Source organism: Nematolebias whitei, chromosome 4 (assembly GCF_014905685.2).
Source record: "Nematolebias whitei isolate Nwh7 chromosome 4, NemWhi1, whole genome shotgun sequence".
NCBI lineage: Eukaryota > Metazoa > Chordata > Actinopteri > Cyprinodontiformes > Rivulidae > Nematolebias > Nematolebias whitei.
Window position 1 is genome coordinate 3,077,123 of NC_056501.1, and position 13,764 is coordinate 3,090,886.

General features: G+C 39.5%; 1 protein-coding gene across 1 annotated transcript in view; it reads left to right on the top strand.

The window, feature by feature from the left end:
* The first annotated feature begins 3,036 nt into the window (after positions 1 to 3,036).
* glrbb (glycine receptor, beta b) overlaps positions 3,037 to 13,764 on the top strand; it is a 31,060-nt gene continuing 20,332 nt past the window's right edge. Inside the window, exons 1-3 of the mRNA XM_037675587.1 lie at positions 3,037 to 3,557; positions 8,129 to 8,267; positions 11,103 to 11,209. Coding sequence (XP_037531515.1) covers positions 8,146 to 8,267; positions 11,103 to 11,209 — 229 coding nt within the window. The 5' untranslated portion in view covers positions 3,037 to 3,557; positions 8,129 to 8,145. The remainder of the gene's footprint in view (positions 3,558 to 8,128; positions 8,268 to 11,102; positions 11,210 to 13,764) is intronic.

Sequence of the window (13,764 nt, forward strand, 5' to 3'; positions counted from 1 at the left end):
TTCAGGGGTCTCCACAGCGAGTCATCCTCCTCCATCTCTGTCCTCACTCCAACTACCCTCCATGTCTCTAACTGCGTCCATATATCTCCTCTTTGACCTTCCTCTTTTTTTCCTGGCAGATGCATTTCTAACATTCTTCTACCAATATACCCACTGTCCCTATACATGTGTGTACAGTATGTACAAAATATTTAGGTGAATGTTTTCTCATTGGAAAGACATTTTAAGTCCTGCCACGGAGCAGACAAAACACAAGACTTTTTTTTTCTCAACTCATTTCATTATGTGTGAGCGCTTGTTTAAAAATTCTGGGTAATTTAATGTCATTTATTTCATTATTTAGCAAAATTTTCAAAGCATTTGAAAGTGAAGGCTCAAACCTTGAATTTGTGATTTGTAAAGTGTGCGGTGTAAGTTTCCATAAATTAATGTTACAACAGATATAATTGTTAAAGTTATGATTTAACGGGGTTTACAGATGACCCATAAAGCAAACTTTTGACAGATCCACACCACATGCATCCATTGTGTCCAAATGACTATAAAACACTAACATGTCATGAGCTCCAAAGACATATCCACACCACTCTATCAAATTTAATAAATATTGTGGTTTAAGCTTTGACACATATCCAGATGTGTCCGATGCCGGTCCTTGCTGGATGTCATCCTGCATGCTTCTCTTGTTTCTCTGCTCCAACACCTGATTCAATGACTGAATCACGTCTTCATGTTCCAGAGAAGCCTGCTAATTACTCGTTCATTCACTCAGGTGTGTTGGAGCACAGAAACATCTAAAACCTGCAGGGTCGTGGTCCATGGACCAGGTTTGGACATCCCAGAGCTACACAGCAGTTGAAGCTGCACAGGACGAGAGGCCGGCTTTGTTTAAAGTCTCTTCTACTGGATATTTTCTTAACTAAAATATAAAATTAATTAAATGCAATTTATTTTAATTTAATTTATTCATGGGGTGCTTACGTTGCTAATATATATTCATATATGATTTATGTCAAATTATTTTAGCTTCACAGAGCTACCTGAGGCTTAAAAACATGACTGCAGTGTGATGAATAAAGTGACAGGCAGCAGGTGAGTTTGAAGACTGTGCACGTTCCAGCTCCACACCCTTAGTTCTTATATTACAACATGGCAGTGCCCACACGTGCTTTTATTGCTTATGTAACAATAAATTGTCAACTTGTGCATGTTTGATTACAAAACATTTATAATATGCTACACACACACACTGAAGCTGTTGAGAGCAGGATTCCAGATGTGCTGGTTTCCATCATTTCACCATGTAAAGTGTAAACAATACATCAGTTTTGCAGATGGTTAAAAATTGTTAGAGAGGAACTTCACAGAAACGAAACTGAGCAGAAGAACGGACATGAACATCGCAAACACAACCTGTGGCCTCATATGAAACATGATGTGATGAAGTGCTTCCATCTGCCTCAAACTTAAAACATAATCATAATCCTTTTTTAGGTAAAATGTTTATATTAATAAATTAACTTTTATCTAACTGTAATAATGTGAAAGCATTCAATTATTATGTGTCTGTTAACTGATTCTAATAGAAAATGAAAGATATATTTATATTTATAAATCAAATTATAGAGGGAATATATTCATATTAACACCATCTGCTCACAACAGACTCATGTTCAGGCTGCTGTTTAATACACCATATTATATTATGTTATTATTGTTCAGCATACATCTTAAAACCTTATATACTCTTCCTTTTTTAAATTTGACATTTTTGCTATTTTTTGGTGTAGCTGGGACCTTGAGTCCACAGTTTTGTTCCACCTCATGTACCACATGTGATGTGAATGACAATAAAGAACCTTGATATTTAGTCATCACCTCTCTGTGTGTTTTCACTAAAGTGGTAACATCAGTTTACTAAGACACAGCAGGCAGATACATGTGACATACATTTATGTTCTGCGCCTGAAATAACTGCAGGAACCAAAGACGTGTTTTAGGTTTTTAAATAATCCAAGATCATAATTTTCCCATGTGACAAATATATGAGTTCCAGTAGCGTCAAACAACAAAACAGTCCTCACGATTTCACCGTTTGACCTGAAACCATCAAAGCAGAAGGTCAGAACATGAAAATAAAATAAAACAGTTTATTATTATTATTTAGTTAGTTAGTTTTCATTTTGTGTCCATGATGAGTAAATGTCCACATCACCACGTTCATGTTTAAACTCATTAACCAAAAAAAAAAAGATCTGTTTTTATAGAATTCTCAAGCTGAGTCCTCGATCAGAAAACTTTATACTGAGCTTTAAAAATATTCAATCATATTCAAGAAATGATTTATTTCTCTCCACTGGTTGAATTTAATGACCGTAAACAAAATGAACATTTAATTAGTTTATAACTGTTCGGTCTGGTGCCAAAAGCTTTGTCGCAGCCAGTAATGATCATGGGACACGTCCACTCATTGATTATCAATCAATCAATAACAAGTTGCTTTTCAAACTCCTAAATGTAAAATAATGAACCTGGGACTAGCCGTGGGATTATGTTTACTTTAACATAATCCCTTAGAAAGCGTTGAATGTACATTTGCATCTTGTTAACATTTGATATCAATCAAATTAAATATGGCCGCCACATCTAACAGCTAAATCAACATGAGCTAAAATTATATTAATAAATAGCTACAACTTAGTGGTGTGGTAGTAGCTGAGAGTTGTCCTCATCACATTCTCTGAGCACAAACAGGTCATCATTTAGGGTTGGACAACATTCCTGATCAGCAGCAGATTATAATTTAAGCTGATGATTGACAGGACAGGTCTTTAATTATACTTACAATTAATAATAATGACTAATATTAAAGCAGAGATTTCTCAGAGAATCCATAAACATCATGGGTTTCTTATAGTTGTAGTTCTTTTTACATCATGTTGATGATCTTTGCTTCAAACTGTTAATTTAAATTATTTCTCCACTGATCTAAACCTTCTACGTCACCAGTCAGCCTGGCGGCTCGCGCTCCTCTAACGGCTCCTGCAGACCAGAGGAGGTCACAGGGAGACTTGGCATCGCTTCGTGACGGGGTTCCTCCTGCTGGCGTCACGTCGTCTCAGCGTGGAGCAGCGACCGCCGTGCACGCGGAGGCGGGGAGCGGCTGTCCGTGGTGCTGATGGGAGTGATGCTCTCCAGCTCCACGCTCGCGCTACTGCGCATGTTGCATGACAGGTACACGCAAAGCCTCCATCTTGGGCATCCCGAGCCGAGGCGAAAGGGCAGCAGCCATACATGAACACGCACGAGAGCAAAAGAACAAAACGCACGAGCCCAAAACAGCAAGGAGCGGGCGCGGAGGGGAAATGGCAAATGGCCGAGGTGTAACTTTGTTTGCATCTTTTTAAAACGCGCTCCAGGAGCGGACTGAGAGGGGGGGGGATGAAAGACGACGGCTCCGGGAGGCTCTGAGAAGATCCTGCTTGTCTTCTGTTGTCGTGCACGCAGCTCTGCAGGACCCAGCTCTGTGAGGAACCGACAGGTGACACCCACGAACCGTGAGTGCAGCTGCGCGCGCGGTGCTTCTTTGGACGGTTTCACGGGTTTGCATGTTTCTGGCGCGCGCGCGCTCACATGTACTGGCATCCTCTCTCTGCGAGCCCCCGTCATGGAGGTCGCTGCAGCTGCTCCTGTGCTCTCCTGATCTCAGGCTGCAGGCGCGTGTCAGGCGCGTGTCAGCCTCGCTGACTTACTTCGGTTCGGTGGAAGGAGACTCAGAGCGACTGCAGCCACAGGTTGAGCTCCGTGGCGCTCCTGGGTTGTTCTGCATTTGTTGCATGTCAGTGTTTTACTGAGCACAGGCCCAGCAGTCAGCGGAAACAAGCAAACAAGCAAACAAATAAACAAACAAACAAATGTATTCCATGAAGTATTCTCTGTGGAGTCAAGTCATCAACATCAACAACACACGTGTCCTTTTGCATGTGAACAGTTCTGGCTGGTTGACCCACTATGCGAAGGTGCTTTTCATAAGGCTGAGTTTACTGCAGCTCCTCAGACTGAAGAAGTCTTCTGGATAAAAGATGAAACATTTCAACAAGAACAATCCGTCCAGAGGACCTGAGTTAACCGTGTTAGATTATTGAGCACACGTCAGGACATTAATAACAACATTTGTATTACATTTTTGCTTTTTAAACTTATTTACAGAATATTATTCGCAGATCATTTATTAATGTGCCATGAAATTAAAAAAAAATGTGACAGCGTGCCACGGTGGTGCAGTTGGTGTAGAGTGACCACCTCACAGCTGGAAGGTTGCCAGTTCAGATCCCGGCCTGTGATCTTTCTGGGTGGAGTTTATATGTTCTCTCCGTGCTGCGTGGGTTTTCTCCAGTTACTCCAGTTTCCTCCCACAGACCAAAAACATGCATGTTAGACTGATGGTAACTCTAAATTGTCTCTAGGTGAGAGTGAGTGAGTGAGTGAGTGAGTGAGTGAGTGAGTGAGTGAGTGAGTGAGTGAGTGAGTGAGTGAGTGAGAGAGAGAGAGAGAGAGAGAGAGAGTGAGAGAGAATGGTTGTTTGTCTCATGTCTCCAGTGACCCCCGTGACCTGAAAAGGAAGAATTGGGTAAAAGAGGATGGATGAATGGATGGATGGACGGATGGATGGATGGATGGACGGATGGATGGATGGACAGTGTGCCAGTGTTTGTTTACAGAAACATCTGGTGGTTGAAAATGGGTCAGTAGTTAAATTTTCTGCCATATTTGTTCCTGTACACAAACTTCTGCCACCACCGTTGCTCAGTCTCAGAACTCAGCTCGGTGTTTGTTTACGCTGGGAGCAGACCCACGTTTCAAAACGGCATTAAAGATATCCTGAAAACTGCCTTTAAACTGCACCATGTGATTGATTTAATTCATGTTAACAGAGTGCCATGTTTGTACCTTATGATCTCAACATCTGGATGTAAAAGTGATGCATGTGGGCTGATGAGCGGTTCAGGGCTGAACGCTGAGCCCCAGGGCCGCCCACATCAGGCTGCTGGGGTCACTGCATGACAACGTCTCTGCACTTTTAACATTGCCACGAGTAAACCAGAGCGAGGGCGATGCTCGTCAGCAGTGGTGCAACGTTGACTAAGCCAGTTTCAAGGATAAGCCGGGGTCTCAGCTCAGATCGGCTCTTATTTTGCCCCCGTGTGCACGTTCAGGATGACCTCGTTGTTTACAGTCGAGCTGCAGCAAACAAAACAGAAACACATCAGTTTCAGGGTTTAATTAAGATGAACTGGATGCAAAGAGTCGGGCAAAACTAAACAGAAAAGTGAAATTCAACTAAAACAAAATGTTTTAGCCCAGACTTCTGTCTTCTATGATCCAGCTCCCAGTGTGGCAGCAGGATCCCAGTCATATTGGACATTTTGTGATTTTCACCTGACTGGACAATAATAATAACACCGTGAGAGCAAATAACAGCTGGTGACGGCAGTTTCTTTATCTTTCATGGCATCGATCACATTTTAAAATTTAGGATCATCTTTCTGCTCACATCACATATTTTTTAAACTCAAACCTTTTTTAAGTAACTCACAAAAACATTAAATTGTGTCATCTGTCCAGTTTAATTTGGAAGAAACAGTTCGTCTTTCATCCGAAAGACTTCATCAGTCTGAGGCCGCCTAGATGTGTCGCATTAAGTAGCACCTCATTGACGTGTTTGTAACCGCCCTGCGGTGGGATTCCCAGACAACTGGCTTCACACATGCAAACAGGAGGACCATCAGTCGAAACCAATCAATAATCAGTGCATATTGATCACATGTTAAAGGCAAAATGGCCGCTTACTACTCACCGAACCAGCTGGAGGACAACCTGCCAAAATGGTTAAAAAGAAAAAGATGCTCAATTATCACTAAATCATTTTAAGTAACATTTTGACAAGCATCAGGCCACCTTGTCTGATCTTTAATCACTGTGATTGATCAGGCTTCATGTTGATGCGCTCCTCGTGCTGGGAGACGTGGACTGGAGCAGCCGACCATCACGGCTGATTTCTCACCGTCAGACATTCGTCCGAGGCTTCAGCTGCTGTTTCTCTCTCTGTCAGATTACAATAACGTCACAATCAATACAATAAAATACTTTATGCTCTTTGATGACTGATCATATCTCATTATAAACAAAGTGACATGATTTAGGTTAAAAATAAGAGAAAAACAATTAATTATGTCTTTAATGGTTTCTGTTCTGTTAGTTTTATCTCAGTGAAAGTCTTTTTAATAAAGTCTAAATGTTTGTTATAAACATACAATTCAATGATAAATATTAACGAAGAAGAAAACATTTTATTCATATTTACACAAAATGGGCAACAAATAAGAAGCAAAGTCTCACGACATAACTTATGTGATGAAAGCTCATAAATAAGTGCCACACAAAAACCTCGTTATAAAATATGAGTGAGGCCAGAATCATTCTCTACACAGAACATTGTAAAAATGTTGGGTATCCGGGGGGGTAACATGCTGTGATCTCTTTTCTGCCAGGACAAAAATAATAATATATAATTAAATAAAAGGCTGCCAAATATTGTGAAACTGATTTGTGGCTTTGGAAATAAATGAGAGAGACAGCGTGAAGGATGGAATTAGAAAGTCACTTAAGAAACAGTTTCTAAGAACCGATGTCTTGTTGCCAAGTCAAACTCCGACACCCGGCCATTTATTGCTTTCTAATATTTCCTGGATAACTTATGACGCTCGCCGGCCGCTCTATGGCTGCTCTATGGCCTTCCTAAACGTACAACTTTGTGGAACTGGATCAGATCAATAACAACTCTGTCGTAGTTCAGGCAGCATGAGATGTTCGCGCCGAGACAAAAGGCACTAAATTGTGCTGCGGAAGAGATTTCTGTCAGAGAACAAAATGATCAACGATCGGTTCAGGAGTTAAGAAGGCAGAGCGGCGAGGAGGAGGGGGGCCTCTGTCTAGACACCCAGCTGCCTCAGTTAATAATCAGGCCTGCTGGCAGGGTGTGTGCTGGGACGAGAGGGAAGACTGCTGACTTCGCTCTTTGGTTCCAGGGTCCCTGCAATCGCAGGGGTGCTTTATTGGATGTCCATTGTCTATTAATAAAGTTAATTGCTGTGTGTGTGTAGCTGTGACCCGTGCAGAGCGGCTGCTATGATTGGCAGTTTGCTTCTCCCATCCCGTCACTGTGAGCACACCAGACATGGCAGAAGAAGCTGTAGGTGTCTTCAAGCATGTTTGTGGAAGATAAAGAGGAGCTTCCGGTGAACCCTGCTCTGTTTAAATGAACGTGCTTCTCTTCCTGGCAGGGGAAGCTTGTGCTTCAATGTGAACGTCTCACTTTCTCTGGTACCAAACCATAAAGTGTCTATAACTGCAGTTTATTGTGTTTTCAGATGACTCTTATCTGAGGTGTAGCGGAGAAGAAAATCCACAGAGACGACGTTTAAAGGACTTCGTTTCCTTTCATGGCGCAGGCAGAGATTCAGTGCACCCTGTTTAAAATACATGCTTGCACATAATGTTGTGTTTTTGTGAACACAAAGTATCATATTATCTGTATACTATCTGCATTTAATTCATATAGGGCATGCAATATATAAAAACATACTCAGCAACCTTCAGTCTTATTAATTTTAATATATTTGAAACAAAACAAATCATCTCTCTGGTGCAAGCAGGAAGCATCCTTAATAAATTGTTCTCTGCAGGTTTGGGCAGACGCTTTAAGGAGCTCAGGTGATATTTGTGTTTAGGAGACGCTTGAAAGGCCAGATAGGATGAAAACAACTTGAACCATCATCAGTTGAGCTGCATGGCTTCATGAATGCCTCTGCTGGTCGATCAGAGAAGTTCACATGTCAAACCACTCTGTGACATGCACAAGTGTAAATAGTTTAGTCTTTTTTTTTAAAGAGAAAAAAGACAAAGTTTCAGTTCAGGCTGTTCAAAAGATGCTGGACAGATAGGAGGTGAATAAAGTGATATACGTTTTATTAAAATAATATTAAGTAAAAGAGCTGTCCAACTGTCTTAATCTCTTTAAACCTGTGTTTCCCTAACTGTAATTTAACATCTGGACTCTGCTTCACAGGCACATCTGCCACCAGAATGGACAGGAAGAAGTTTGCCATCTTTCTCCTGCTCCTGTTTCTTTGTCCGGAGGGTGGATCTGCTAAAGAGAAAGGAGCTAAGAAAGGGAAGAAGAAAGGAAAGCAGGTTTACTGTCCATCGTAAGTAAAACAGAAGCGTGCTGTAACGTTTGACAAGCGACATCCTCTTAACTACTGAAATGAACATTGACTGCAAATCTGACGCTGACAAGAGAAACAGTTTACTGCACAAATTAAAGTTAACTCCTGCTCTTCTGACCCTCCTGACATGTTCAGGGCCTTCGAGAAACTATGCTGAGTCTTTCTACTCTGCGGTGCTGGGAGGTCAGGGTGAGGTGAGGGAGGAAAATTACTGAAGGGAGAGCAGAAAAAATGAAAAGACCTTGAAGTTTTTATTAATTTATTTCTTCTAATTCGTTCCCTTGCTGACATCACGTGCCAAGGACATACAAACACACACCAGTGCACCTCGTTACACACAAATTACATCAGACCAACAAAACCTGAATTGTATTTTGTTACTTTACTTTCTTTATAAATGCAACTTAAAAGACTAATTTATTGCTTTCAGCATTGTGGCTGGTCAGTTTGATGTCACTGGTTTCAGTGTTAATAGAAATGTGTTTCTGAAGTCTTCATACGTATTCTCCCCGTCTTAACTTAAACAATACAAACTGTGCTTTATTTAGCATTTTATTTAGCATTTTATTTAGCATTTTATTTAGCATTTTATTTAGCATTTTATTTAGCATTTTATTTAGCATTTTATTTAGCATTTTATTTAGCATTTTATTTAGCATTCGTCACAAATAAATTTGAATATAGCAACATGGCTTAACTCCATTATTTAACTCCATTACTTCCCACCCTCATTCGCCCCACTCTGGGCCCATGAGCAAGGCCCTTAACCCCCACCATGTGCTCCCTAAAAAAACAAAAAAATAAAACAGGTCTCTCTTGAAAATGAGTTCTCGTGGCTCAATGAGACTAACCTGGATAAATAAAGGCTAAATAAATAAAATAAATAAAATTAAAAATTAAATTGATTTGGGTCAAAATACTGAATTTTCCATCAAACAGCTTTTGCTTCTTGGTTTAAATAAGTTCCTACTGCAATAACGTGTACTGTAGTCAAAGTAAAGCCACTAAAACCCAGATGACTTCAATTAATTTGTTATTTTAAGCTTCATTTGGATCTAACAGTTTATCGTCTTGTGTCATGTGACTGCAGTTATGTTTTATTTATTGTTCTGTACACTTCGGTTCTGTGGTTGTTTATAGTGCATTAAAAGGAAGTTGGTATGGCATGTTATGGTATATATAATATATACCATAATATATAAAAAGTAGGTTAATACCATTATTTATCTGAGGAGCAGCTTTGAGTTTAACTCCATCAATGAACTCTCATCTTGAGCAAGCATGAAGGCGACAGTGGAAAGAAAAACTCCCTCATGAGGAAGAAACCTTTAGCAGAACCAGGATCAGGACAAGAGGACCATCTGCTTCGACCAGCTGGGTTTGAGAGGAATAGATACACAATGGCAGGTCAAGAATCACATGTTAAGATAGAAATAGTATCAAATGAAAACTATTCAATTTTAACAATTCATTTAAGGAAATGAGGTCAGTTTGTCCTCTAGTAGTCTAAGTCTATAGCAGCATAACAAGCCGACCCTAACTATAGGATTTATCAAAAAGGAAAGTCTTAATCCCAGTCTTAAACTGGACAATGTGTCAGCCTCATGGGCAGAAACTGGACGCTGGTTCCAAAAGAGAGGAGCCTGAGAACTGAAAAATCTTATTCCCATTCTTCTCTTGGAAACTCTAGGAACCACAAGTAAACCTGCAGTCTGACAGCAAAGTGCTCTGTTGGGAAAATATGGGACAATAGGATCTGTAATATAAGATGGAGCCAGGTTGTTGAGGATTAAAGTATAATAATATCAATAATAATACAGCACTTGTGTCAAAACATGGTACATGGTATGGTGTGGTACTTATGTACTTGGACAGGTCTCCAGTCCATCACAAGGACACTCTTTCTCTCACCTAGAGACAATTTAGAGTTACCAGTCAGTCTAACATGCATGTTTTTGGTCTGTGGGAGGAAACTGGAGTACCTGGAGAAAACCCACACAGCACAGAGAGAACATGCAAACTCCAGCCAGAAAGGTCCTGGGCCAGGATTTGAACCGGCAACCTTCTCACTGAGAGGCCACCATGCTACATATCGCTGCATGCATTTTAAAGAAACTTTCAGAAAATGCCTATTGAACACACGTGTACATGTAAAACTGAATAACTTTTAGAGCCACTTCAAATCAAAATGGCTGCCGTAGCTAATCGACTTCAGTCAACACTAAAAACTCGTTATAATTTACAGATCTTGAGCTTGATGTGGCCATAAATTACAATAAGTGACAACACACACTCATCTTAACTTAATCTTTATTTTGGAACTCTGGCATGGAAGGCCAGATGGAGCTGTTTACCACAGCTTGGTCTTTATTTGCAGATGTTTTCTCTCTGGTGCTTAAATAACCAGTTTGATTTTTATTTTTTCATCAAATGTTCTGATTTCCTCTGAAAGTTCAAAGACATGTGTAGTCACAAGAGTGGTCATTGCTGAGGGGTTGAACTTGACTTTCTATTTTTGGCCCTGAAGACAACAACACTCCAAACATCCATCAGTCTCAGGGGGCTGGTTCTCTCCCCCAGTCATTATCTGGAAGCTGAACATCTCATTTCTAAACAATGCCTTACTCAAAAAGCATTTAGTGGGTGGTCCAAGATTTAAAAGCCAGTTTAATCCCAAAGTGGTAGCTCACTCAGCTTATAGTTTAATCAAAAAGTACACAGAGCGGCTCGAAGTCAGCGCTCTGTTCATCTGTGTTGTTCATCTGCCAGGAATGTGACCTGCTGAAGTTCCCTCTCCATCTTCTTTGTTTGCAGACAGCTGTCATCTGAGGATCTGGCTCGAGTCCCTGCTAACTCAACCAGCAACATCTTGAACAGGTTACTGATCAGCTATGATCCCAGAATAAGACCCAACTTCAAAGGCGAGTTCCTTCACTTCTTCATCGGCATCTGTCTCATTATGAAAAATATTTCAGCCGAGCGCTTGTTATGCCAGTTCATGAACCTTCAGTTTCTTTAACGGGATATGCTGCTGCAGAAAATGCCTCAAGGATGCTAATCTAGAGACCACAAAACTCTTTTATTCCCCCTAAAGTGTAAATGTGTGTTTAATGTGCACTACAACAGAATCACTGCTAGATTACCAAATTAAACCAGAGAAATTACATTTCCTGCGAAAACGCAGTGTGAACTTATTGCTGAATAATTTGCAGAAAAAAAAGCTGAACTTAGCTAAAGACTTGCTGAATTGTAGCTGAAATGGAAGAGCAGGCCTACATTCGCAGAAGAAAGCAGAAAGAACATATATTTGCTGAATTAAGTTTAAATAAGCAGAAATGAGCACAAACAATATGAAATTAGCTAAAAATAAGCTGAAATTAGAAAAAAATGCTGAAAATAGCTGAAAAGGCAGAAAAAGCTTAAAAAATAGAAAGAAGCAGAAAGAGATTAAATTAGCAACAACAAAAAAAGAATTAGCTGAAAAAGCTAAAATTAGCATAAAACAGCTAAGTAGTAACTGAAATAGCATATATGATATTGATATTTTCTCTATACTAGCAGACAAAAGCTGAAATGAGCATACCAAGCTGAAATTAGCAGAAATAAGTTAATTAGGCTGAAAGTAGCAGAACTTACCATGAAAAACTTGAATTTATCTGAAAACAGTTGAACTTAACTAAAAATGCTAAAAAGGCAGCTGAACATGTAGAACAAGCTTAAATTTGAAGAAGAAAGCAGAAAGAGAACATTTGCTCAATTTGGCTGAAAGAAGCAGAAATGAGCAGCAAAAAAGGAAAAAGTATCGGAAAAAAGTTGAACAATGCTGAAAAGTAGCTAAAAAGGCAGAAAGAAGCTTAAATTACCAAAAGGAAGTAGAGAGAGGACACTTTGGCTGAATTGGGCTGTAAAAAGTTGAACTCAGTTCAAAAAACGTGGAACTAGCTAAAAAAGCTCAAATTTAGTATAAAACAACTTAATCATAGCTGAAATAGCAGAAAAAAACTGAAACTATCAGAAATAAGTTGAAAGGAGCATAACAAGCTGAAATTTGCAGAAAGAAGTTAGAAGAAGCACAAAATTGTTGTAGTTAGCAGAAATAATCTGAAAGGAGCACAAAACAGCTAAAAAAATAAACAGCTGAAATGAACTGAAAGTAGCTGTAAAAAGTTTAAATTTGCAGAAGGAAGCTGAAAGAAGCTGAAGAAGAACAAAATGGGAAAGGAGCGGTAAAAGGTTGTAAACAAACAGGCACTTTTAGTGGCTTCATAACATGCACAAGCATATGTTGTATTTAAGAACAAAACAATTCACAGCATCTAAACTTTATGTGCTTTTGGATCAAACAACATTTTAATGAGCTAAATGCATTTTTAAATCAGCTAATCAAATCTGAATTTATTCATTTTTCAACCTCGTCTCTCTTGTAAACGAGTCCTCGAGGCTCAATGAGACTAACCTGTAGGAATAAAGGTTGAAGGAATGAATTATATTTAACAATAACCAGTTTGTGTTTTTTAACTCATGTACTTCTACAACCTAAAAAGCTGTAAAATGATCACATTTGACAAAATGTCTTAGACATTAAACGTATAAAATTGATTAAATATGTTAATGAACTTCATTAAAGCTTACATGAAATACCAGCCTGTCAGTGCACGCCGCTGTGTTTGGTTCGGGTTCGCTGGTTTAGAGAAGTTGTGTTTACCAACAGAATAAAATAAAACGTTTAAATTAAATTTACGTTATTCATCTAACTATCCCAATAAACTTTATTTAAGTATTATCAACACAGTTCAGGTCAACACATAATAATCAAATAAACATAAACCTAATGACATAAATTCTGTGTGAAATTAAATTAAAACAACTTCTAATCTTATTATTTTTACCTTCAGTGAAAGATGAAAGGGTAGTTATGTTTTTCCCCACGTCTGTTTGCGCGACTGCAAAAGGTCTCCTATTTATACTCTGTAAGTAAAATATCTACTGGATGGATTAATACATTGAAACTGTTAAAAAGTAATGATTGAATGTGCGTTTAATACTCATTAACTGTTGGAGTTAGCACAGCACAGCTAACTGGCCTTAGCCAACAGAAAAATGGATAATTCCATCAGAATTACAAATACTGATGCGTTAACAACTGGCCCTCTACATACCCTGTTTAATCTCACTAGACTGAGGCTTATACACCTCATTCCTAGTCCCCATGCTGCCTTGTGTGAATTATGGGCGCAACTTGCAGCGTGGACCAGAACCAGTGTTTGTTTATGTGCGTCGTTTCTCTGAGCGTTGAGGATTTAAATTAAACATGTAGGAACACCACCTGTCAGAGCTCAAACAGGACAATATGATCGTACCGCTGCCTGATGAGGACGAGGGATGGAGGACGAGCTGAAGAAGTGGCTGCAAGTTACATCTACTAGCATATTTAGCTACATCTACGAGCATATTTAGCTACATCTACGAGCATATT